The 25,959-nt window shown below is 39.5% G+C and overlaps 2 protein-coding genes across 2 annotated transcripts in view; both read left to right on the plus strand.

Annotated features, from left to right (window-relative positions):
- Window positions 1–25,959, plus strand: part of LOC307127066 (uncharacterized protein) — a 290,663-nt gene that overhangs the window by 64,274 nt on the left and 200,430 nt on the right. The gene's annotated exons all lie outside the window — the stretch shown is intronic.
- Window positions 1,978–25,959, plus strand: LOC307126340 (uncharacterized protein; the record flags this gene model as incomplete). Its single annotated transcript, XM_079816803.1, has 8 exons — window positions 1,978–4,009; window positions 4,197–4,289; window positions 10,599–10,712; window positions 13,285–13,368; window positions 15,230–15,413; window positions 21,423–21,653; window positions 25,063–25,158; window positions 25,626–25,959. The coding sequence occupies exons 1-8, from the start codon at window positions 2,044–2,046 to the stop codon at window positions 25,957–25,959; spliced, it is 3,102 nt and encodes a 1,033-aa protein (XP_079672929.1). The 5' UTR covers window positions 1,978–2,043.

A 25,959-nucleotide genomic window follows, 5' to 3' on the forward strand; every position in this document is an offset into this window, starting at 1 on the left:
CACATTAAAGAGCGTTAAAACGGCATTTATTGTTTGAATTCCGTGATAAAATGAACTGAATACTTAATATGTTCGTGTGGGAACTCGGATTGAAGTGTGTTCCGCGCTTACAACAAGCCGACTGTAAACTGTTAAAGATTACATTCATAACCGTTCGGTACACGCGTGCACCGACCCGAAAGCCCTGGACCGAAACGGTTCAATACGAATACGTGTACCGTTACACCCCTATTAAATATATATACAGGGAGTGCAGAATTATTAGGCACGTTGATTTTCTGATCATATTTTTTTTTCAGGCACATTTGACCAATTCCAAACCAAAGTAATCCTAATAACTACTATTAATTTAGTATTTAATAATGTATAAGTGATATATAATTGTTCATGAAGGCTGGAAATGAAAATCACCTTATATTCAGGTGTGCAGAATTATTAGGCATGTTTTCTTTTACAGATAAATTGAGCCAAAAAAGAGATTTAACTCAGACTGAAAAGTCAAAAAGTATTAAATGCCCATGAGAAGGATGCAATACTAATGCAATACTAGACATTGCAGTTAAGGCGTGACCATTGGACAGTGAAATGCTCGTTGGGTCAGCAGGGTCAGACAAAAACAGGTGGTGAAGAAAAGACACCTGTTAACTGCAAAAGAATGAAGAATTAAGGTGAAGAATCAAGGGTGAAACCATCAGGAACCCTTTAGTCTCCAGCGCCACCATTTTCCAGAGCTGAACCTACCTGGAGTCTCCAGAAGTGCAAGGTGTCAGGATCTCAGAGACTTCAGTTAGGTAAAGAATCCTAAAAAATGACCCCACTAGATAAGAATCACAAGCTGAAGTGTTGTAAAATACATGAAGAAGGTTTTTTTATAGGCTTTATGGACAGATAGGTTGAGAGTGACTCTTAAAGGACCAGCACCACATCCTCTAGTACCACTGTTTGAAGAATTCATCTTCCAGAATCTGGCAGTACGTTTTGGGAGTTCATTTTTAGTCCATCTCTGCAAAACGGACTTCAGGATGGACTAAAATGAACTGCCAAAACGTACTGCCAGATTCTGGAAGATGAATTCTTCAAACAGTGGAGCTAGAGGATGTGGTGCTGGTCCTTTAAGAGTCACTCTCAACCTATCTGTCCATAAAGCCTATAAAAAAACCTTCTTCATGTATTTTACAACACTTCAGCTTGTGATTCTTATCTAGTGGGGTCATTTTTTAGGATTCTTTACCTAACTGAAGTCTCTGAGATCCTGACACCTTCACTTCTGGAGACTCCAGGTAGGTTGCAGCTCTGGAAAATGGTGGCGCTGGAGACTAAAGGGTTCCTGATGGTTTCACCCTTGATTCTTCACCTTAATTCTTCATTCTTTTGCGGTTAACAGGTGTCTTTTCTTCACCACCTGTTTTTGTCTGACCCTGCTGACCCAACGAGCATTTCACTGTCCAATGGTCACGCCTTAACTGCAATGTCTAGTATTGCATTAGTATTGCATCCTTCTCATGGGCATTTAATACTTTTTGACTTTTCAGTCGGAGTTAAATCTCTTTTTTGGCTCAATTTATCTGTAAAAGAAAACATGCCTAATAATTCTGCACACCTGAATATAAGGTGTTTTTCATTTCCAGCCTTCATGAACAATTATATATCACTTATACATTATTAAATACTAAATCAATAGTAGTTATTAGGATTACTGTGGTTTGGAATTGGTCAAATGTGCCTGGAAAAAAAATATGATCAGAAAATCAACGTGCCTAATAATTCTGCACTCCCTATATATATATATATATATAATATATTTATATAAATGTGTGTGTATATATATGTGTGTATATGCATGTTTTTTTTTTAATTAAAAAAAATAAATAAAATTATTTGGTCTTTGGTGAAATTTAATTCAGGACCCCTGCTCTAATGTATCTATCTAATTGATAATTTTCCTTGTTTTCCCACTTCCCTGCTGTGAAGGCCAAAAAGGACCACTGCAAACAGAGTTGTGGTGAGGAACCTGGGAGCCCCCTGTCAACACCATCACCATCAATGTCCAAAGAAAACGAGGTGCTCCGAGAGGAGCTTCTATCATCCAGTGGGTCTGATGCCGATCCACTGGATGAGGAATACAAACCGTCTCCATCGCCATCATCCAGTGAAGATGAGTCTCTTGCACTAGAGTCCCAGTCATCCTGCCACACTACTCCAGAGAAGCACCACAGTCATGCATCATCCAGTGAAACAGACACCAGAGAAGCTGAGAACCAGAAGGCCAAAGGTAAAGCAGTTCAAAAAGGTACAACGTCAAAAGGAAAAGGTGACAAAAAGATAACCGTTAAAAGAAGCATAAAAAAGGATGGTGCCAGAGTCTGGGACAAAGTCCATTACTGTGTATTCTGTGAAAAGGCTCAATTGAAGATAGCTAGACATCTAGAAAGAAAACATAGTATGGAACGTGATGTCGCCTATGCTTTTAGTTTCCCAGTTGGCTCAAAACAAAGGAAGATTCTGATAGAAGGCCTTCGTAATAAGGGTGACTGGCAACACAATCACAAGGTCTTCGAGGAAGGAAATGGTGAGATTGTAGTATGGAAACGGCCCTCTGTGAAGGCAGACGTAGAGAGCTACCTACCATGTCAACACTGTTATGCAATGTTCAAGAGGACTGAACTCTGGAGACATGAGAAGTCATGTAGAGAACGGAAAGAGGAAAGACAGAAAGGCAAAAGAGTACAAAAATCTTCCTCGCATCTACTTCCACTCAAATCAGGCCAAGGAGTGCAAAAGATCATCCACTCTATGCAACAAGATCATGTAACCTCTCACATCAGAAGTGATGAGATGATTTGTGCGTATGGAGATGCATTATTTGCAAAAAAGGGCCGTGAAGAATCCCAGCACAGGTACATTGCACAAAAGCTGAGAGAACTAGGACGGTTTATGTTAGCTGCCAAGGAGATTGATAAGCGCGCCAAAACTCTTAAAGACATTTGTGATCCAGCCAATTTTAAACTGGCAATTGAAGCAGCCAGACACGTGTCAAACTATGATGTAAACAAGAACGAATATGGAAAGCCATCTACAGCTGTTAAAATTGGGTTTTCACTCAAAGGGGCCACTGAAGCCTGGATAGGCCAATGCTTGATGAACTCTGATGTCAAAACTGAGAAGAAGGCAAAAAAGTTCAAGGAGTTGCTGGAGAACTCATGGTCCATTCATGTGTCGGCTAATGCTCATAGCTCATTGGAGCAACGGCGGTGGGGCAAAGAAGACACTGTACCTCTGACAGAGGATGTTATCACTCTCCAGAACTACCTGAGGAAAGTTGAGGATGAGGCAAAGGCAGAGTTAACAGAGCGTGTGAGTACTACAGCATACAGGAAGTTAAGTGAGAGCCTTCTTGCACAAATAATTGTGTTCAATAAGAAGCGTGAAGGAGAAGCATCGCGTTTAACCCTTGAGACATATCTTAAAGCAGACACCGGTCCTGTTAATAAGGACATTTATGAGACTCTATCACCTGTGGAAAAACAAATGAGCCACAGGCTGACACGTTTGGTGACACGCGGAAAGAGAGGCAGAAAGGTGCCCATCCTTCTTCTTGAGCGCACAAAATCTTCGCTTGACTTCCTGATTGAAAAACGGAGGGAAGTTGGCATACTTGAGGAGAACCCCTTTCTGTTTGCCAGGCTTAGCTCAACAACCAATCTCCGTGGGTGTGACTGCCTCAGAAGATATGCAGAAGAGAGCAAGGCCAAAAACCCAGAACTGCTGCGATCAACAAGGTTAAGGAAACACGTTGCTACCTTATGTCAGCTTCTCGATCTCAGCAATCAGGAACTTGAGCAAGTTGCTCGTTTTATGGGACATGATATCCGAGTCCACTGCGAGTATTATCGACAGACAGATAAAACATTCCAAGTGGCCAAGATTGGCAAACTTCTGTTTGCGATGGAGCATGGAGCAGAGTCACTGAAAGGGAAGAGTCTGCAAACACTAGACTCCGTTGTCAGTGGTAATTAAATGATTATTATACAATTAATTTTAAAGTTCTCCCTCTTCCAATTACACTGTCTTCTGTCTGTCTTCATCTCTCCTTCTGACTTACTTTGTGTGCATCTTTATTTATCTGCATATTTTTGACTTTCTAATATCACTGTAAAAGTAATTTGAGCAATTTCCTACTGTGAATATTTTCATAGGCAAAAGACACGCAGCCACCCCAACTAAAGATCTGAAAGGTGTCAAAAAGAGAAGGACGCCAGATGCAGGCATTCAACAGGAAGCTCCTGAAGGTATGTTCTAAAAATCACACGAGTAGTCATATTAGGAGCGCTATGCTCTTGTATTTAAATTAGGCTTGCTACGATAGTCGGTGTTGCCGGTGTTACCGGTGTCCAGACTCAACACCGGTTACATCACTTGCCCACCGTGGCACCGCCCACCGTCTTTTTGATTTTTTTATAGTAATAAAATAATTTAGTTCAGTTAGAGAACAGACAATACAAATAAAAACTGAACGATCTGCTTAATAAAGCAGGATCCGACCGTGAGTCTCGGCAGCGGCAGGAGTCATTCATCAGATTTAAGAGTGAGGAGCTGACTGAGATGATCGCGGAAGATTTGGTTTCAAAGCGAAACGTAAAAGCGCCTATTTAAGGGAGTTTGTCATTTGTTTTGTTGTTGTGTTTTTCATTAAAAATAATAGACTAATGAACCCATAATTCAAGCAACCCGCAGCCGAATTGGCGCTAATTCAAAACCGAAAGTTAAATGTGCACGGCCGCACAGAGAGCGCATTGTTTACTTTCGCCTGGCTCCACAGTGCGAGCCTCCGACGTACGCTGACTGCGCGCATTTATTTTTGCCGCGCGCACCCTCGCGCTCGTGCGGGCGCGTCGAGTATAAACGAGGCTTTACGGACGAACTGTTATTCATTCATGGCGTGCATCTCAATCATAGACTGATCAATGCTTGATCAGTGCCCTGACTACTGAACTAGGGAACTGATTGAGACGCACCCATGGCCTCACAGAGCGCGCATTTACAGACGAGCGGTCATTCACGGTGTGTGCGCACTGTTCAGTTTCAGTTCAGAGCGGTCGTGTGCATGTTACTTTCGGTTAGATAGAATTAGTGATTTAAATGCCTCCGCCGGTGATACCGGTATTACCGGTGTTGTCACACATCAATTAACCGGTGGGAAAATTTCCTCACCGTCACATCCCTAATTTAAATGGAAACTTTGAATCTTGTGGAAAAAAATAAGCGTGATGTTTACATTGTATTACGATTTGTTGATTTTGTGTATGGTCAACCTAAATGTGACAAAAAGGGTTTAACCTTTTTGGCCTTTTTTGAGAGAAAATTAAATTGAAAATTTAAATTCATAATGTTTCAAATAAATCTATGGATGCTAACCGACCAAAGAAGCTTTTCTATACATGTATTTGCATTGCTCCCGCAGGAGCTCAGTTTCTCTGGCTACTGTTCTCCACTGTCACCGCTACTGTTCTCCACTGTCACAGCTACTGTTCTCCACTGTCACCGCTACTGTTCTCCACTGTCACCGCTACTGTTCTCCACTGTCACCGCTACTGTTCTCCACTGTCACCGCTACTGTTCTCCACTGTCACCGCTACTGTTCTCCACTGTCACCGCTACTGTTCTCCACTGTCACCGCTACTGTTCTCCACTGTCACCGCTACTGTTCTCCACTGTCACCGCTACTGTTCTCCACTGTCACCGCTACTGTTCTCCACTGTCACCGCTACTGTTCTCCACTGTCACCGCTACTGTTCTCCACTGTCACCGCTACTGTTCTCCACTGTCACCGCTACTGTTCTCCACTGTCACCGCTACTGTTCTCCACTGTCACCGCTACTGTTCTCCACTGTCACCGCTACTGTTCTCCACTGTCACCGCTACTGTTCTCCACTGTCACCGCTACTGTTCTCCACTGTCACCGCTACTGTTCTCCACTGTCACAGCTACTGTTCTCCACTGTCACCGCTACTGTTCTCCACTGTCACCGCTACTGTTCTCCACTGTCACCGCTACTGTTCTCCACTGTCACCGCTACTGTTCTCCACTGTCACCGCTACTGTTCTCCACTGTCACCGCTACTGTTCTCCACTGTCACAGCTACTGTTCTCCACTGTCACCGCTACTGTTCTCCACTGTCACCGCTACTGTTCTCCACTGTCACCGCTACTGTTCTCCACTGTCACCGCTACTGTTCTCCACTGTCACCGCTACTGTTCTCCACTGTCACCGCTACTGTTCTCCACTGTCACCGCTACTGTTCTCCACTGTCACCGCTACTGTTCTCCACTGTCACCGCTACTGTTCTCCACTGTCACCGCTACTGTTCTCCACTGTCACCGCTACTGTTCTCCACTGTCACCGCTACTGTTCTCCACTGTCACCGCTACTGTTCTCCACTGTCACCGCTACTGTTCTCCACTGTCACCGCTACTGTTCTCCACTGTCACAGCTACTGTTCTCCACTGTCACCGCTACTGTTCTCCACTGTCACCGCTACTGTTCTCCACTGTCACCGCTACTGTTCTCCACTGTCACCGCTACTGTTCTCCACTGTCACCGCTACTGTTCTCCACTGTCACCGCTACTGTTCTCCACTGTCACCGCTACTGTTCTCCACTGTCACCGCTACTGTTCTCCACTGTCACCGCTACTGTTCTCCACTGTCACCGCTACTGTTCTCCACTGTCACCGCTACTGTTCTCCACTGTCACCGCTACTGTTCTCCACTGTCACCGCTACTGTTCTCCACTGTCACCGCTACTGTTCTCCACTGTCACCGCTACTGTTCTCCACTGTCACCGCTACTGTTCTCCACTGTCACCGCTACTGTTCTCCACTGTCACCGCTACTGTTCTCCACTGTCACCGCTACTGTTCTCCACTGTCACCGCTACTGTTCTCCACTGTCACAGCTACTGTTCTCCACTGTCACCGCTACTGTTCTCCACTGTCACCGCTACTGTTCTCCACTGTCACCGCTACTGTTCTCCACTGTCACCGCTACTGTTCTCCACTGTCACCGCTACTGTTCTCCACTGTCACCGCTACTGTTCTCCACTGTCACAGCTACTGTTCTCCACTGTCACCGCTACTGTTCTCCACTGTCACCGCTACTGTTCTCCACTGTCACCGCTACTGTTCTCCACTGTCACCGCTACTGTTCTCCACTGTCACCGCTACTGTTCTCCACTGTCACCGCTACTGTTCTCCACTGTCACCGCTACTGTTCTCCACTGTCACCGCTACTGTTCTCCACTGTCACCGCTACTGTTCTCCACTGTCACCGCTACTGTTCTCCACTGTCACCGCTACTGTTCTCCACTGTCACCGCTACTGTTCTCCACTGTCACCGCTACTGTTCTCCACTGTCACCGCTACTGTTCTCCACTGTCACCGCTACTGTTCTCCACTGTCACCGCTACTGTTCTCCACTGTCACCGCTACTGTTCTCCACTGTCACCGCTACTGTTCTCCACTGTCACCGCTACTGTTCTCCACTGTCACCGCTACTGTTCTCCACTGTCACCGCTACTGTTCTCCACTGTCACCGCTACTGTTCTCCACTGTCACCGCTACTGTTCTCCACTGTCACCGCTACTGTTCTCCACTGTCACCGCTACTGTTCTCCACTGTCACCGCTACTGTTCTCCACTGTCACCGCTACTGTTCTCCACTGTCACCGCTACTGTTCTCCACTGTCACCGCTACTGTTCTCCACTGTCACCGCTACTGTTCTCCACTGTCACCGCTACTGTTCTCCACTGTCACCGCTACTGTTCTCCACTGTCACCGCTACTGTTCTCCACTGTCACCGCTACTGTTCTCCACTGTCACCGCTACTGTTCTCCACTGTCACCGCTACTGTTCTCCACTGTCACCGCTACTGTTCTCCACTGTCACCGCTACTGTTCTCCACTGTCACCGCTACTGTTCTCCACTGTCACCGCTACTGTTCTCCACTGTCACCGCTACTGTTCTCCACTGTCACCGCTACTGTTCTCCACTGTCACAGCTACTGTTCTCCACTGTCACCGCTACTGTTCTCCACTGTCACAGCTACTGTTCTCCACTGTCACAGCTACTGTTCTCCACTGTCACGGCAGTGCTGTTCCTTTTTCTCCCGCAGGAGCTCTGCTATTCCATCCAAACTCGCTTCACTGCCACAGCAGTGTCAACTTTTCCGCTCCCGCAGGAGCCCAATTTCCCGTACAACTGGCTCATTGAATAGTTGGAAAGCAAGTGGAAAATGGCTCGTGTCCACTGCCGCGGCAGTGTTGTCAACCAGTGTTAATTTTGACAGCAAATTTTGATTTAGTTTTAGTCATAGTCTTTTGACTAAAATGCCATTTAGTTTTAGTCATATTTTAGTCACCTGAATTGTTTTTAGTTTTAGTCGACTAAAATCTAATGAGTTTAGTTAAATTGTAATACATTAAGCATTTAAGCATTACATAACCGACTGTCACTTGAACTGATATTTTTGACATCATTTTGTTTTTGACATTAAAAATACACGAAAGAGCTCAATTCACTTTATTGTTTTTTTTTTTTTTAAAAACTATATCGTTTTTATAACTTTGTATTTCTGTTTTAGTTAGTAGGCCATATCAGGTTAAGCTAAAGCTTCAAATAAGTTTTTTTTTTTTTTTTTTTTTTTTCAGTTAGCATTTATTTAATTTCAAGTAATGAAGATTTTTTTAATGGTTTTAGTTAACTATTATAACCCTGATACTTTATTGAATATGTGTCAAATACTTGTCTTTCCTCCTGAATATGAATTAAATGGGAATGAAATTAAATACAGTTTATTGTGTAACCAAAAACGAATATATAATGCGTGACTTTTAATGATAAACAAGCTCGAAATACACCGGGACTCTTATTTTGAAATGTCTACGCCTCTGTTGCAGTGGCAGCTGCTAATTCAAGTTCAGATGAGGAGATAAATATGGGTTCCGTGTTCTCCAGCGGTTAGATCAGCACGTTCAAATCAAATGTGAGCATCTGTTACACAGGACATCAGTTCTGACTGGATCTCTTCCCTAATCGTCCCTCCCTAACATTTTCGTCTCGTTTTTATTTGTTGACGAAAATGACAGTTGATTTTCCTCATAGTTTTTGTCATCCAACACTAGTTTTTATTTAATTATCGTCTCGTTTTCGTCAGTGAAAAAAGGTCGTTGACGAAAATTATTCGTCAACGAAATTAACACTGTTGTCAACTCCGCTCCCGCAGGAGCTCGGTTACTCCAATCAAACTCGCTCCAATGCCACAGAAGTGTCATCTCTTCCTCAGGAGCTCAATTCTTTGTACAACTGGCTAATTAGACAGTTTGACAACAAGTTGGAAAAGGAAGGAAGTTTGTTGCCACTGCTGCAGCAGTGCTATCTCCTCTCGCCCACGTGCAACCATCCCCAGCTGACTACCAACAAGGTTCACCTTTCTGATACCACAACCATCAAAACCTCAGACGATGACAAACAAGACCTCCCGATCCAATGTCTAACCCTCTCCCTTCGATTGGCACAGCATCAGCTTTGTGCTCTGCAACTTTACGGGGGCATCAACATCACTTACCAGCTGCTGTCCCATGTTAGTTTGTAATTTTTGGGGGAGTACTCTGGGTTCAGGTCAAATACTGAGCTCGGAGCCCTCTTCTCGGACAGCACATAAATGCGCATACCATTTATTCTATCTGACTTATTTGTAAGTGTGAAATTGTTTAATTAACAAAGTTCTGGAGGAACATGTTCAAATGATCTGTCCAATCATTGTCATTCCAACCAGCTGTGAGCAATCCCTAATCAACATGTCTACCCAATCAGCACAAGTGGAGGATTATATAAATACCCAGTCAACTAAACAATGTTCCTTGACAGGTTTTGGCTGTCGCTTCCAGTTTAGGATTCTAAAATATGTATCCAGGACGCCACTGTCCATATAACGTTATGGTGATTCACCACACAAACGTCCATAGCAGACGGACTCCATTTCTGTGTCGCACAGGCCACCAGTCCGGCCTCCTCACCGGGCTTCTCGCCGCAGCCATCTCCTGTATCTTCGCTGTATTGTGGCTCATAAAGGTAGCCACGAACATCGGATTCGAGCATCACACTTTCGAAGATTGATTACCTTCTGCTATTGTTGTAACATGAAGCCGGCCTTGCTCCACAGTGTTTGTTAGCTTTGCTTCCAAAAAGATAGCGGCTGTATCGTTTCTTTTTGTGTATTTTCTTTTTGTCTGCCATTGAAGTCCCTCCCACTGACCTGTAATAGGTCTGTAGTGTGAGTGGGTCCCACCCATAGCTCATTCCTCACCACCCCCCCCCCCCCCTCCGGAAAATGAGGAATGAGTATATGAAGTCTTACACCTTCGACAAAGATATAGCACTTCCTCCTTTCAGTGACATTTATTATTGTCAATGGAAATGGAGAATGTAACCTGTCACCGCTTTTGACTGCATAATTTAAGATGCACCTTTAAGGCTCTACTGTCACTGTTTGTAATATGTAGGTGTCAACATTTTGGTTGAGTTTACGGTTTTCATGCTGCACAGATGCACAGGAGCCACACTCGACTTCAGGAAGCTCATATGCTGAAAAACCAAAGAGGATTACAACATCTAGACTGGATGATGATGATGATGAAGATAGCGGTGACTCTGAGCATGGTAAGCACAAGTACACCTCATTCTGTGACCTTTCAGTGCTTTTGTATTATTATTATCCTCTTAAACATGCAGAGAGGCTACACTACACTAAATGGTGTAGTTTTGTCTTCACCTCATTACTGCTAATGTTGTTGTTTTTTTTAAAACAAGGTTTACTGATCTTGGCCTAGTGAGCAGGGCATGAATTTAATTTTAATACTTTGTAGAACAGTAATCTATTACCATGTTAAAGGATTAGTTCACTTTTAAATAAACTTTTGCTGATAGTTTCCTCACCCCATGCCATCCCAGATGTCCATGTTTTTCTTTCTTCAGTCAAAAAGAAATGAAGGTTTTTGATGGAAACATTCCAGGATGTTTCTCCATATAATGGACTTCAATGGGCTCCAAATGGTTCAGTTTCAGTGCAGCTTCAAAGAGCTTTAAACGACACCAGATGATGAATAAGGGTCTTATCTAGCCAAACCATCAGTCACTTAAAAAATAAATAATAAAGTTTAAGTTCCGCACAAATGTGCAGAAGGAGGACCATATACACATATTCAAATGTCTTTGTGTCAGTTTATCGTTTAAAATATTTAAAATCCTCCTTCCGCACATTTGTAAACACTGACTCGGTACTTCCGCCTACGTCAAGCGTGACCTTTTCAACGTAATTGTGTATTACGTCACAGAACAGAGCAAGGCGAGCATTTGTGCTTATAAAACTTAAACTTTATTATTTATTTTTTAAGTGACTGATGGTTGGGCTAGATCAGACCCTTATTCATCATCTGGTGTCGTTTAAAGCTGCACTGAAACTGTCATTTGGACCTTGAACCGTTTGGAGCCCATTGAAGTCCATTATATGGAGAAAAACCCTGGACTGTTTTCATCCAAAACCTTCATTTCTTTTCAACTGATGAAAGAAAGACATGGACATCTTGGATGACATGGGGGTGAGGAAACTATCAGCTAAAGTTTATTTAAAAGTGAACTAATCCTTTAACAGAAATACAAGGTCATCTTTCAAACTTGCATTTCTAATGGGAGATTTGATTTGTTTTCACTTCGTTTCAACATAAATGACAATATATCTGCTGCAATTTCCAGACTATAGAGCACACCTGAATAAAAAAAAAACTCCAACTACATTTAAAAATTGTACATGTATAGGCCCGCAGTTGTCTATAAGCCACACACAGTCACAGTTAAACCTTTTAGAGCTCCCCAAAGAGCTACAGATAGTGCAGCAGATTAATAAATTTTTCCACTAAAATACTTCAGTTGGTGAGAAAAAGCATGAAATTTGGCATAAATCGTCTCCATAAGCCAACTTTTGAAAATGACTGGGTGTCCACTCAAAATGTAAAGTTTTTTTCTCTCTTCTCAGTTTTTATCATTGGTTTATGCATTTGCTTTGGCTTTACAGACTTAAGGTAGGGTCAACAAGCAAAGGTGAAAGGATTAGAGTGTAATATTTTATAGAGCAGACTATAAACAAAGATTGAGTCCAATATGGCCCCCACAAACCTTGAAAATGTGTTTCAGGATTCTGTAGGCACAGAAAAACGACTGTCTGAATCTATCAGGCTACACCTGTCTATGCACAATTCAGGTGGGGGTTTATTACATGTATAATTATATGTATAAAGAGTGAATGTTACTGCACAACAGGGTACTCTTTGAAACCCAGGCCAAGTTACAGCAGTGAAGTCAGTGTCAGCTGATCTTTACTAATGCTGTACAGAGCTTTACTTTCTGTACAATAATAGACTAGTTGTAGGTTTAGTTTAGTGTCCCAAATGCTGTCTATTAGCCCCATATCAGTTAGTTGGTAGAAAATCGTTCTAAGATCTAGTTAGACTGAGTTGTGGTTGTGAAAGCTAAAGCAGAACCGAGGGCAGGGGCTCATGCACAGATCACACGGGACTTCAATGGCACTGGATGAATGATCGGGGAGGTGGAGGATAACCAAACCTAGCTGTATCCCATACATCAATCAATTTTTTTAATCTAGGAATTTTTTGTGGACACCCAGATTTTTTGATAGAGAGGGTTTTAGTGAACACTTGGACCAAATGTCATGATTGTTTCACAAATTGAAGTATTTTTCTACTTATCTATTGCACTAAGAGGGAGAACCTGTGCTAAATCTGCCCACACCGCGCCCATGGAGCTGCAGCCTGTCCACCCGTAGGTACCAGGGAGGAGATAGCCATGTCAACACTCACTGCAAGCAGAATAAAACCATTGAAATGCAGAAAATTTACGGCTAATGGCAAATAGTCAAAATTCTGCATGTAAAATTGTCAAAACAATGTGAAGTTTAAAAATGAATACATGCCCAAAACATAAAGTTTGTTACACCCATAAAAAACCTGGCTTGTCTTGTCCTGGCTCATTATGCTCTTACGTATTATTGGCCTTGTTAAATTGCATCTACATTATCACTGTTTTAACATATTACTGGGTATGTTAAGAGGCTAAAGAAATCTGCAGATAAACAAAAACGTGACTTCATGCAATAAAGAGAAGGACTAAATGCAAAGTGTTATGTATTTTCAGTATACTAATAAGCCATCTCTCTCAGATGGAGAGGACACACTGACTGCTTGCACCAGTTCGCCTAAGAAGAGCCAGAAGACTGCAATTAGAAGACAATGCAGTGATGTTGGTAAGATGTATTGCATGAATTTCTGTTAAATATTTTTCCTGTGAACAATGTTAGTGGGACTTGGCTGCATGATGGCTGAGTGGTTAGGCCTTCTGGCAATGGCACGTATTGATGAGCCATCCTGGAGGAGCTGGACTGCCTGCGCAACCTCTGTAGGGTCCAGGTATCGCCTCATGCTACCAGTAGTGACACTGACCCTAGCCAAATGCAAAACTGGTGAAAAACAGTCCGAATAGATAAGTAGGGAACAAAAAAATGTCAGTGGCCTCCACCTGTAAAACCATTCCTGTTTTGGGGGTTGTCTCACTGTTGCCCATCTAGTACACCTGCTGTTAATTTCATTAACACTAAAGCAGCTGAAACTGATTACCAACCCCCTCTGTTACTTAACTGACCAGATCAATATCCCAGGAGTTTAACTGACTTGATGCTATTCTCTGATTAAAAAGGGTTCCTTTCATTTTTGAGCAGTTTATATCAGGTGTAGGGCCTTCAAGCAGAAAAGGACTTTGATAAAGTAAACAAAATGTTTTAATTGACATTATTCTCTTACTGGCCAATGGCCGGTCGTCCTTCTTGTCCCCAAGAAAAAAATTCCAGCACGTGACCACGTGTACTGGATGTTTCCTATGTCTTGATGTTTTTATGCATGTGCTTTGCCTTAACCTGATTGTAATTTTGCATATCTTCTTTTAATAATAATACATTTTATTTGTACTGCACTTTAAATTTGGAACAAATCTCAAAGTGCTACAGTTAAGATCATTTAAGAAGGATAAAATACTAATAGATTGAATGGTTAAAAGTCATAAGTTCTCCTAAAAAGAAATGTTTTTAGTCCTTTTTTAAAAGTCTCAGTAGTTTGAGGTGCCCTCAGATGGTCGGGGAGGGCAATCCAAATCCGAGGAGCGGCAGAACAGAAAGCCCGATCACCCATAGTGCTGAGCTTTGTCTTGGGGAGAAGGAGGCGGTTTGAGTTTGTTGATCGAGTTGTAGTTGAAGGTGTGAGTAGTTCTTTCAGATAGGGGGGGGCATTTCCATAGATGCACTGGTGGGTTAGAAGGGAGACCTTATAGTCAATCCTGGCGGTAACAGGAAGCCAGTGAAGTGAATGGAGAATGGGTGTGATGTGATCGTATTTTCGAACTCTCATCAGGATCCTAGCAGCACTATTCTGAACGTACTGCAGTCTCTGCAAGCTTTTGTTAGGGATCCCGGTGAGAAGTGCGTTACAGTAATCCAGTCTGGAGGAGACAAAGGCATGGACCAGTTTTTCAGCATCTGCTAAGGATAGCGTTGGACGGAGTTTTGCAATGTTTCTGAGATGGTAAAAAGATGTTTTGCAGAGGTTTTTGATATGGGCTTCAAAGCTGAGTTGTGGATCAAATCTTACACCAAGATTGGTGACAGTTGTGGAGAGGGGAACGTCATGACCAGAGAGTGTTATACCAGTTATGGAGGAAGACTGGGTTTGATGTGGAGTGCCAACAAGAATTGCCTCAGTTTTAGAGCTGTTTAACTGGAGGAAGTTGTGCTTCATCCACATCCTTATCTCCTCCAGACAGGCGGTGAGTGTTGAAGACGGAGATGTTGTTGAAATGGAGTTGTGTTTCTGATTTCAGATTACAGTTGTGTGTCATCAGCATAGCAGTGAAATGTAATTTTGCATATCTTCTTTTGTAAGGCGCATTAAGTTGCCTTGTGTACGAAATGCGCTGTATAAATAAACATGCCTTGCTTTGCCTTGCCTACTAGTATTAGTTAATCAAGGCAGGATTCAGAAGGTTATACAACTTCAATAAGGTCTCAATTTATTACCAACTCAACTTCTAATAAACACCTTTTGGTTTTTGTTTCATAGATGCTCCAGAAAGGGTAGTCAAGACTCAAAGTAAGAGACCCTGGAATGACCAGGAGAAGACGGCAGTCAAACGACGCCTTGCCAAGTTAATCGCCCTTAAAACGGTTCCAGGAAAGCAGGACTGCCTGATGTGCATTGCCAAAGAGTCTCCAGTTCTAAGTGCACGGACGTGGAAAGACGTGAAGTATTTTGTATACAATGAAATAGTTAAAGTTAAAAGAAAGCTTGCATTATGATTTAATTGACTCATCTTATTTCCCTCCCTCTGTTCTGAGTAAGCGGTTGATTATTCCCATGTTTTAAAGGGTGAATGTATTGTTCTTATAAACTGTTGCATTTTCAATAAGTTCAATATGTACATTTCAAATGTTACTGGAGCATTTTAGCGAGCGTGAGGGCGAGGTGATAAGTAATTTTATAATAAGTGCAATATGTAAATGTAAATGCACAAATGTTACTGGAGCATTTTATTTCAAGACTGGGTACTAAATAAATGCTGGTTTATTATTGTTCATGTCTGTCATGTTTGTGTTTAATACAAATATTAAAATGTATAATATAATAAATGCATAATTAATTAAATATTCTGTAATGGAAACAGCATCTTAGTTTACCTATTAATCATTAAAAACCCAAGTGCCTGCCGGTCCTCAGTCCAATGGTGAAAAACTTTTATGTAAATCTTCGTGTTTTCCGTAATCCAAAGGAGTGTATTGGATGAGGGCACCGTCTTGTGGCCAGAAATAGTTTTTATACGTTTCTATGTTAATCAGAACTGGTGGTCCTCACTTGGTAGGCATACTCACGCGGTCCTCACTTAGTAGCAATTACAAGAATGTGTGTGTGTGTGTGTGTGTGTGTGTGTGAGAGAGAGAGAGAGAGAGAGAGAGAAAGAGAGGGTGTGTGTGTGTGTGTGTGTGTGTGTGTGTGAGAGAGAGAGAGAGAGAGAGAGAGAGAGAGGGAGTGTGTGTGTGTGTGTGTGTGTGTGTGAGAGAGAGAGAGAGAGAGGGAGTGTGTGTGTGTGTGTGTGTTCACTGATTAACTGTCACTGTGTGTGTTTTCTAGTGTGGATCATGGAGGAGTATGGGAAGCCGTTCAGGAAATAATACATGTGTATTGTTTGAATATGGATTGGTTTACTGGTTGAATGTATGGTTTAATTACAAACACACTGGTTTATAATACATTGGTCTGATCAAGTGTACATGGCTTTGCTCCTTTATACACTGATTTTTTCAAGTAAACATTGGGCTCCTCAAATATGCAATGGTTTCCTCAACTACATATTGGTTTCTTCAGTTATATATTGGTTTGTGTATATATATTGTTTTGTTCAACTATATATTGGTTTATACATCGGTTGGCTCGGTTATACATTGGTTTTCTCGACTATATATTGGTTTGTTAAACTATATATTGGTTTGTTCAACTATATATTGGTTTGTATATATTGGTTTGTTCAACTATATATTGGTTTGATCAACTATATATTGGTTTGATCAGCTATATATTGGTTTGTTCAACGATATATCGGTTTGTTCAACTATGTATTGGTTTGATCAACTATATATCGGTTTGTTCAACTATATATTGGTTTGTTCAACTATATATTGGTTTGTATATATCGGTTTAATCAACTATGTATTGGTTTGATCAACTATATATTGGTTTGATCAACTATATATTGGTTTGATCAACTATATATTGGTTTGATCAGCTATATATTGGTTTGTTCAACGATATATCAGTTTGTTCAACTATGTATTGGTTTGATCAACTATATGTTGGTTTGTATATATCAGTTTGTTCAACTATATATTGGTTTGTTCAACTATATATTGGTTTGTATATATCGGTTTAATCAACTATGCATTGGTTTGATCAACTATATATTGGTTTGTATATATCGGTTTGTTCAACTATAAATTGGTTTGTTCAACTATATATTGGTTTGATCAACTATATATTGGTTTGTATATATCGGTTTGTTCAACTATATATTGGTTTGTTCAACTATATATTGGTTTGATCAACTATATATTGGTTTGATCAACTATTTATTGGTTTGATCAACTATATATTGGTTTGATCAACTATATATTGGTTTGTATATATTGGTTTGTTCAACTATATATTGGTTTGATCAACTATATATTGGTTTGATCAACTATATATTGGTTTGTATATATTGGTTTGATCAACTATATATTGGTTTGTATATATTGGTTTGATCAACTATATATTGGTTTGTATATATTGGTTTGTTCAACTATATATCGGTTTGCTCGACTATATATATCGGTTTGATCAACTATGTATTGGTTTAGATACATTAAAGTTTGTCAATTTATAAATTGGTTTGTCGAAATACATGTTTTTGGTTCAAATTTGTATTGGTAAGGAAAAATTGGTTTGCTGGAGAGTTGATGGGGTTGTCACAATTGTTTTCTACATGTCAAAATATGATTTTATTACTATAACCAAAAGAGTGTATAGAGTGCACATTATTTGCTTTAAAAAATAATATACACTCCTTAAAATATTAATTCATGCAATGTGTATTTCCTATAATGATTTCTTTGTTACTCATGTGAAATTGTGGGGGTATTTCATAGACTGAGTTAGTTGTACACAGTAATAAATTAACAACACAGACACAAGAAGAAGTAGGAGTTTAATAAAAACATTTGTGATCAGGCATATAGATTTTTATTATAATTAAATTATTTGTTTATTCTGACAGTTTCTAGTATGCCACTATTTCATAGTGTGCTGGTTTTATGCATTCATGACCAAAACTAAGGATAATTTAGTTATGATAATTTAATTATCTGTTAAAAATTAAGAGTATGAGATGTCATTGGATGAAGACTGCACAACTGGATACTGGATTCATTTGAGCTAACAATTAGTGGGATATGGTAAATTCATATAAAACAGTATATACAAACTATAAGTAATACAATAGACAATTGGGGGAATTATAATACATTTTATTTTCAAGCATTTGAGGAAATTATGATAAATTATTTAAGCAAATAGGAGAATTGAGGAATATAGAAGAGAGGTCATACCAGGCCTGCAGGCAAGTCAAGTCAACTTTATTTATATAGCGCTTTTACAATGCCAATTGTTTCAAAGCAGCTTCACAGTGATAAACAGGAAAATATTGCAACAGAATTTGATTCGGCTGTACAGCCGCTCTGAAGAAACTGGTGATATCCGGCTAATTTCAGTTATCATATAGTGTCAACGGGGCAGATCAGTGATATCGCTGAAAATTAGTGTCCCCAACTGAGCAAGCCAAGCCAAAGGGCGACGGTGGCAAGAAACCGAAACTCCATCATGGCAGAATGGAGAAAAATAAACCTTGGGAGAAACCAGGCTCAGTCGGGGGGGGGGGGGGGGGGGGGGCAATCTCCTCTGGCCAATTAACAAACAGCGTATGATTATTATTCTGGCAAAATTACGGGTCAGAAGTCAGATTAGATCAATAGATACATGAAGAAGATAAATGGGCTAAGTGGTGTTTCTGAAAATCAGTATTTCGAAAAAGCAGCCTTATGCCAAAGGGAAATGTCAAATTGTACGGTCGGTTAGTGTATTTAGATGTGTGTTCAAGAGCAATTAGATAAATAAATAAAAAAAATAGTTGGGTGCCAGTGAATTGTCTTTAAAACAAATATATAATACAATAATTATGTCAGCTATGGATTATGAGTATGCTATGGATCTACGATGAAAAAGATTATAGCACTTTTTAAAATGCTTGTGGAAATGTGTCTGATCCTTTGTCGATCACGGGCAGCAGCACAGTTAATTTGCTCATTTGATCTAATAATTGATGATTTATAAAATGTTGTTGATTTCAGTAGCAAATGAGAATCGCTAAAAGTATTGAATATATTTTGAGACAAAGGTTGTCACGGATTTCTCTGAGACTATGTTAAGATACAAGTACAGCTTTATTCGATAAATCCAGAATCACAGTCATGTGCCAGGCAAAGGGTCAAAACACTAGCAAACAATCCACAAAAACAGGAGAGAAGGGAGAGTGCTCAGACATGCCGTATGACAACTACACAACCTCAATGAGAAATTACAGAGAGAACATGGTATAAATAGGCTGACACAAAACAATATAATTATTCACAGCTGGATGCAATGATAATGATGAGTCCGGACAAAGGATTATGGGAGCTGAAGTTCATAACTGAGGGGCAAAGATCAGGGAATGAGTGCCCTTTGGGGGTCAACATAGGCACACCTGCTTGTAACTATGAAAAAGGTCATCTTAATGATTTTCAGTCTTCTTCAAAGCAACAGTTTTTCAAAAAAGGAACAATAAGTAAAAGTATGGTATTTGGGGTTAAAGTCACCCCTGCTGTCAGGGCCAAAGGCACAATTTTTAACATGATAATTGATAGTTGGCTGACTTTTTCATTTGTTGACATGACATGGCTAGATTAAGATGGTAGGCTAAATATAATTTATTAAGTTGGGTGTCAATAATCATTTATAATGAAACCATCCTATTTAAAAAAAAAATCATAATAAAATATGATTTAATGTTATTATGGTAAATCTATATTAAATGATAATGGGATCTCATTGAATACTTTCAGAATCTTTACTTTTTCAAATAATTTTGTATATGTATTTTTAAAATATATTTTTTATATTAACATATTTTAATGACAGTATTTTTAGTGAACGAAAATTAATTATTTTATTTATCAAAATAAACAGAAAATAATTCAAACTTTGCTAAAGTGATTGTTTTTAACAAGTATTAACTTTAACATTATTAAAAACATATTATTTTAGTTATATAAAAAAGCTAAAGTATTCCTAAAATATAATTATGCTAAAGTATAAATAATGTGTGCCCTTTACCCCGTCTGTGGGGCAAAATGCCCCCCCAACCTCCTGCCTTTGGCCCTGTTGTACCCTACAATATGACTTATTTTTAGCATTAATATGCATGTTTAGTGGAGAATCACATACAAAAATAATGCGTTTTTTTGTCTGCTTAGGCTTCATTTTTCAAAAGTTGCCAGCCAGCGCTAGCATTTTTGATCATTTTCACAAAATTCTCAGGCCCCCAGAATATTGTGTTGGATGAATAGCCTATCTAAGCATTGCCTAATATATATCAAAATAAATAATAGAGCCTCGGATGAGGAAGCGTGCATAAATGTTGGAAAATCTTGTCAATTGCGGGGAAATAAAAGTAAATAATAATATTATCAAAAATTATAACATTTTAATAATATCTAGACTCCAGTCCAGTTGGTGGCGATAATCTACTATAATCGAATTAGTCATCCGCCTTTAACCCGCGCGGCGCGAACGAGGTTCGAACTACTCGTGCGAAAATGGTGGACAGGGCGCTGTCAATTACAGAGGCTATTCTTTGTAATGAAGAGTTAATTAATACACTAGCTAGTGCCATAAACAGACAAAATAATGTTGAAAGAGAGGTTGATTCTCTCTTTAGACACAGACATGTTTCTCCAGCAACGGGGACGGCAAGGTCAAGCCCCATTAGCGGTCCCCGATACAACTTACGACGAAATTTTCTTCGCGACAGAGCCAGGTAAGTTAACGTTTCTACTTCTTACTAGAGAAAGTACATCATTATATTTTTGATCAGAGACGGAAATATATGCCTAACGTACATAATCGTAAATAATTACAGACTCCCATGACGCATGATTTGGCCAACGAGCCGTCACGGAGCATTATGGTCATTCTTCAAGTGACTAACGCCTTACGTTTTTTTGGTGCAAAAGGCGATTTCTAAAACGGGCTTTAACTTTTCAACGGAGCTTATCAAAATTTCAATCTCTGCCGCACTGAAATTAAAATCACGCTGTTTATTACATCAGAAGCAGTTTGCGCGTTGTTTGGTTGCTTAACAGACCTGACACTTGATTACCGAACTCGATGGAGCGGTTTAAGATTTCCTAACTACAGATACGATGAGATTTTGTAAGTTAAGATTTGCTTCTGTAATACGAAATTGTGAAAATCCTAAATTAACTTATCATATCTTAAGTTAAGACCTATGATAGAAAGTTTCTGTAATACACCTATAATTATCTCTGTAAAAAACAAAAACAAAACAGGATATCTTATTTGGTAAAAGGTGCCTAAACTTTTACACACTGATATATAATTGTCTTCTTAGCTCTTCAGCATCAGCTGTAAGGAGGCCAGCACGAGAAAGTCCCACATTTATGAAGGAGCTTGTCCTCCTCCCTGGTCCCAGATTTGGTACTGTCCCCAGAAGAGGCACAAAAGCCATTCTGTTTGATGAAGGACATATCATTTCTGCTCTTGAGTTCCACATTTCATGGGATGAGGACAGAGTAATTGAAGTGATCAAGGAGAGTTTTGCACAGAAATTGTGTGGTTCAGGGTATGTATTGCTGATCACAATAAACATATGTGACTGTGTAGCAGCATTAAACATTAAGATGACATTTCATGTACATTCATTTACAAATACAAGACTACTGGTGAATTATTATTATTATTATTATTTATTTATTGTTTACTACAAATAGCATTGAAATATTGATGGGGTGCCACAACAGACTGGTACACCCAAGACTTGCTTCCAATCAGTCACTAAGTGGTCGCATACTAAAAAGGATCTTCACTCAAAGAACCATTTACATTCGGCCAGAGAGACAACTTCTTGAAATGGACCGTACAGTAAGTAATAATGAATGTATTCATTATTATTATTATGTATTCAGGATCTATTTGGGGTGTAAAAAAAGGAAGAAATGTTATCATTCATGACTGTCTTTGTGATTAGCATTGTCTTGTAATGTCAAAAACATTCTTCTTTTCCTGATACATTTCAGACAGATGTTTCTGACGAAGAACTGGATAGCCCTGCTGAAGATTCACAGATGCCATCTTCAAGGGTAAATTGTCTAATGTCTTTGATCAGTATTTTCATGATTTTATTTTTACATTCCTTTTGTCTGCACAGACAGAAAATTACTGAATCCAACATGGGTCTTTTTAACCCCTTTTATGCATTCATGTATGTTGTCTGGTTCATGCATTCTAGGGTTAACATTTTCATACAATTTTAAAATGACTTGATATTTACAGGCTCTCCATGATTGTGGGAACCCTGTGATTACACCTGTGTCTTTGCGATTCTATGATATTCCGGACAATATTTAAAAGGAATTTTCAAATTGTATTTGAAATTACATTTTCAATTTGTGAACACATACGCTGTGACATAATGGAAACACAAACGTTTGATTTGCCATTGCGTTTGGATTTTGTTTTCTGTGTATGCAACATGTCTGCCAAATTTCAAATAGAAACGCAAAGTCCGTTTGCAATTGCATTTCCAATGTCTTATGAGTTATGACCCTGCCATTTTGAAATAGCAATAGAAAAATCACCCATTTGCTATTTCACTTCCTCCGTGTGCTGCCACAACCCGCACAAAACTCAAATGGAACCCCAATTTTCTATTGATATTTCAAAATGGCAGGGTCATAACTCATAAGACATTGGAAATGCAATTGCAAACGGACTTTGCGTTTCTATTTGAAATTTGGCTATTTTTCTATTCTGTTTTCTAAATTTCTATTTGACATGTTGCACTCACGGAAAAGAAAATACAAATGGCAAATCACACGTTTGTGTAAATTGCAAATGCAATTGCAAATACAATTCCTTAAATATCGTCCGGATTATCATTCCATAAGACACATTATTTATTCAATTTATTAATTATTTACATTATTTATCTTCCCACCCCAACCCAAATTACAGGTGCAAAATGTGGGGTCATGGTGTGCAACAGCAGAGATTCAGCCGGTGTATTCCCAAGCAACACACACTCGTCCTGTGTCTGATTTATCAGAGGCTCAACCTGTGTCTTCACGAGCAACACACACTCGTCCTGTGTCTTCCCAAGCAACACACACTCGTCCTGTGACTTCACAAGCAACACACACTCGTCCTGTGTCTGATTTAACAGAGGCTCAACCTGTGTCTTCACGAGCAACACACACTCGTCCTGTGTCTTCACAAGCATCAGGCACTTGTCCTGTGTCTGATATAACAGAGGCTCAACCTGTCTCTTCCCAAGCAAGTCTTACAGGACAGTCATCTGTAGCAATGTTGGAGCCTGTTGTTGAAGCAAGTGACAGTGAATACAGGTGGGTGAAAAATATAAATTCATTCAAATCCTACTATTATGCTTTTAATCAGGGTGTTCAACAATTCAGAAAACTGGCTATACCATTGCGACATGTAGTGAGAACATTTGTTTTTTTCTGTCTGGATCCTGATATTACTTCTTGATCTGTGGAGATGGTATTCTGACCCTCATGTGTCATGCTGTTCTGTTTGTTTTTCGTCTTCCTGTTCAAAGCATAGTGTTTTGTTTCTGACACTTCTGTCTGATTATCCTGACCCAATGCTCCATCTCATGTGTCTCTGTCAGGAGTGGCTTCCTTGCCATTAAATCCTTGGTCTGTTTTGCATGTTTTTTTTTCGGTTTTTTTTTTTCTTCTGTTCGATGTGTTTATCTTCCTCACAACTTGGTTATCGTTGTTTTCTATCCTTATCCCCTTGTTATTACTTAATTTACTTCACCTTGTTGCCCAGCCCAGTGAGTGTGTGTTCCAGTCAGTCAGGGATGTGTCCTGTAGACTTCAGCTCCAACTTGCCTCAACACACCTGTCTGGAAGTGTGTAGTATTCAATTCACAATTATTTGTAACGCGCTTTTCACAATACATATCGTTTCAAAGCAGCTTCACAGAAAATGTAAGCGTCTACATTACAATTTACAGTGATTTGTCCATGTTACATTTTTCAGAAATGTAAATATACAAAGCACACAGATCAGCTAACAATGTATTATTTATCAATATAATAAGTAAGGCTCAGAATTAAGTGAAAAAGGAATACATGTTGTAACAATGATTATAATATACTATAATGTATATAGTATGCCTAGTAAGACCTTGATTAACTGGTTCAGGTGTGTTTAGTTAGGGCTGGAGCTGAACTCTGCAGGAAAGTGGCCCTCCAGGAGCAGGACTGGACACCCCTGCCCTATGGGGTGGTATGTTTATTTTTCGGTTAGCGTGAGTAAAAAAAATAAAAGCCATTCACAATCGCTTTTCTAGCCGTCAAGGGACAGGTTAATTTAGTAGCAAACAATGCAGGATTCACGTTTTTATTTGACCTTAAAGATGTTGAATAAAAGGTTACAGTACAACAAATTCAATTTAGGAAATTAAGGAACAATGTCTAACTATATTGACATTTCAAATCAATTCTTAGTGCCTGTAATATGTGCTCTAACAATGCAGTAAAAGAATATACAGTGTAACACTGGATTGATATGCTCTGTCATTTGCAGCATGTACTCTCTGTCACAAAGCACATGCTGCAGACACTGCACACTGTGTATTGTACACTGTACATTATTCTGTGCAATATAATTCTGAATTGACCGTTAACAGTGCATCTAATTTATGTTATGTAATTTGGCAGCTTCAGCTTTAGTTGGGCTTCTGTTTATTATACCACATGATAGACAATGGTGGTTCAGATCTTGTTCTCTCTGACAGGCCTCATTTATATGGAGTCATAGATTCCTCTATTTTAAATATAGATGAAGCACATATGTTTTTAAATTTATGTTTGAGTGGTACCACCTTGTGAGCAAAGGAAATATTCTTGAAAACATGTAATTGCTTGATTTCATTACCCTTAATGAAAACATGTTTCTCCTGGAAAAGATTACCTGAACATTTTTTTTTATGTTTTTGCTAGATGCTATGTTGATCTTTTTGACGATACAGATTCTGAAGATGCAGATTTGAATGAGGCAATTGCAAGATCCCTCCTAGATCAGTCACAGCACACAGAGTGAGTAAATGAAATTTGTACTGTATATACAAAATAAATGAAGTTATGGTAACACTTTATAATAGGGTTTCATAAGTTAACTACACTAGTTAACATGAACTAATAATGAACTACACTAATAAAGCATTTATTTATATTTTATTAGTTAATTTCAACATTTACTAATACTTTATTAAAATCTTAGCATTAGTGAATGCACTGTGAACTAACATGAACAAACCATGAACAGCTGTATTTGTATTACCTAACGTTAACTGAGATGAACAAATACAGTAACAAATGAACTGTTCATGGCTAGTTCATGTTAGTTAATACATTAACTAATGTTAACTAATGACACCTTATTGTAAAGTGTTACCGAAGTTATACACTACACCTGACAAGTGAATTGTGTAAGTAAATACAAACCGTTATAAAAATGTATGTGTATACTATATACTTACATGGTGCATTTTCATTTTCATTAGAGATGATGAACTGACTTTGAAAGAAATCGTGTTACCCCTCGGGAATGGCATTTCAAGTGATTTGATCAGATTCAACATCACAAGGAAGAGTGTGTGGGAAGGAACTGAACGGGCCATGAGACGTCCAAATTTCCTACCTTCAAAGACCATTGTCATCAAATTTACAGATGATGTTGGCATTCCCGAAGGTGCAATTGACCAAGGGGGTCCAAAAAGAGAATTCTTTAGACTTGTTCTTGAGCACATTTGCAACTACAGTGGAATGTTTGAGGGTGTAAAGGATGAGAAAGTGTTGTCATGCAACCTTGCTGGTAATGAGGAAAATGTCACCTGA

Source organism: Gobio gobio (assembly GCF_949357685.1).
Source record: "Gobio gobio genome assembly, chromosome: 5".
Taxonomy (NCBI): domain Eukaryota; kingdom Metazoa; phylum Chordata; class Actinopteri; order Cypriniformes; family Gobionidae; genus Gobio; species Gobio gobio.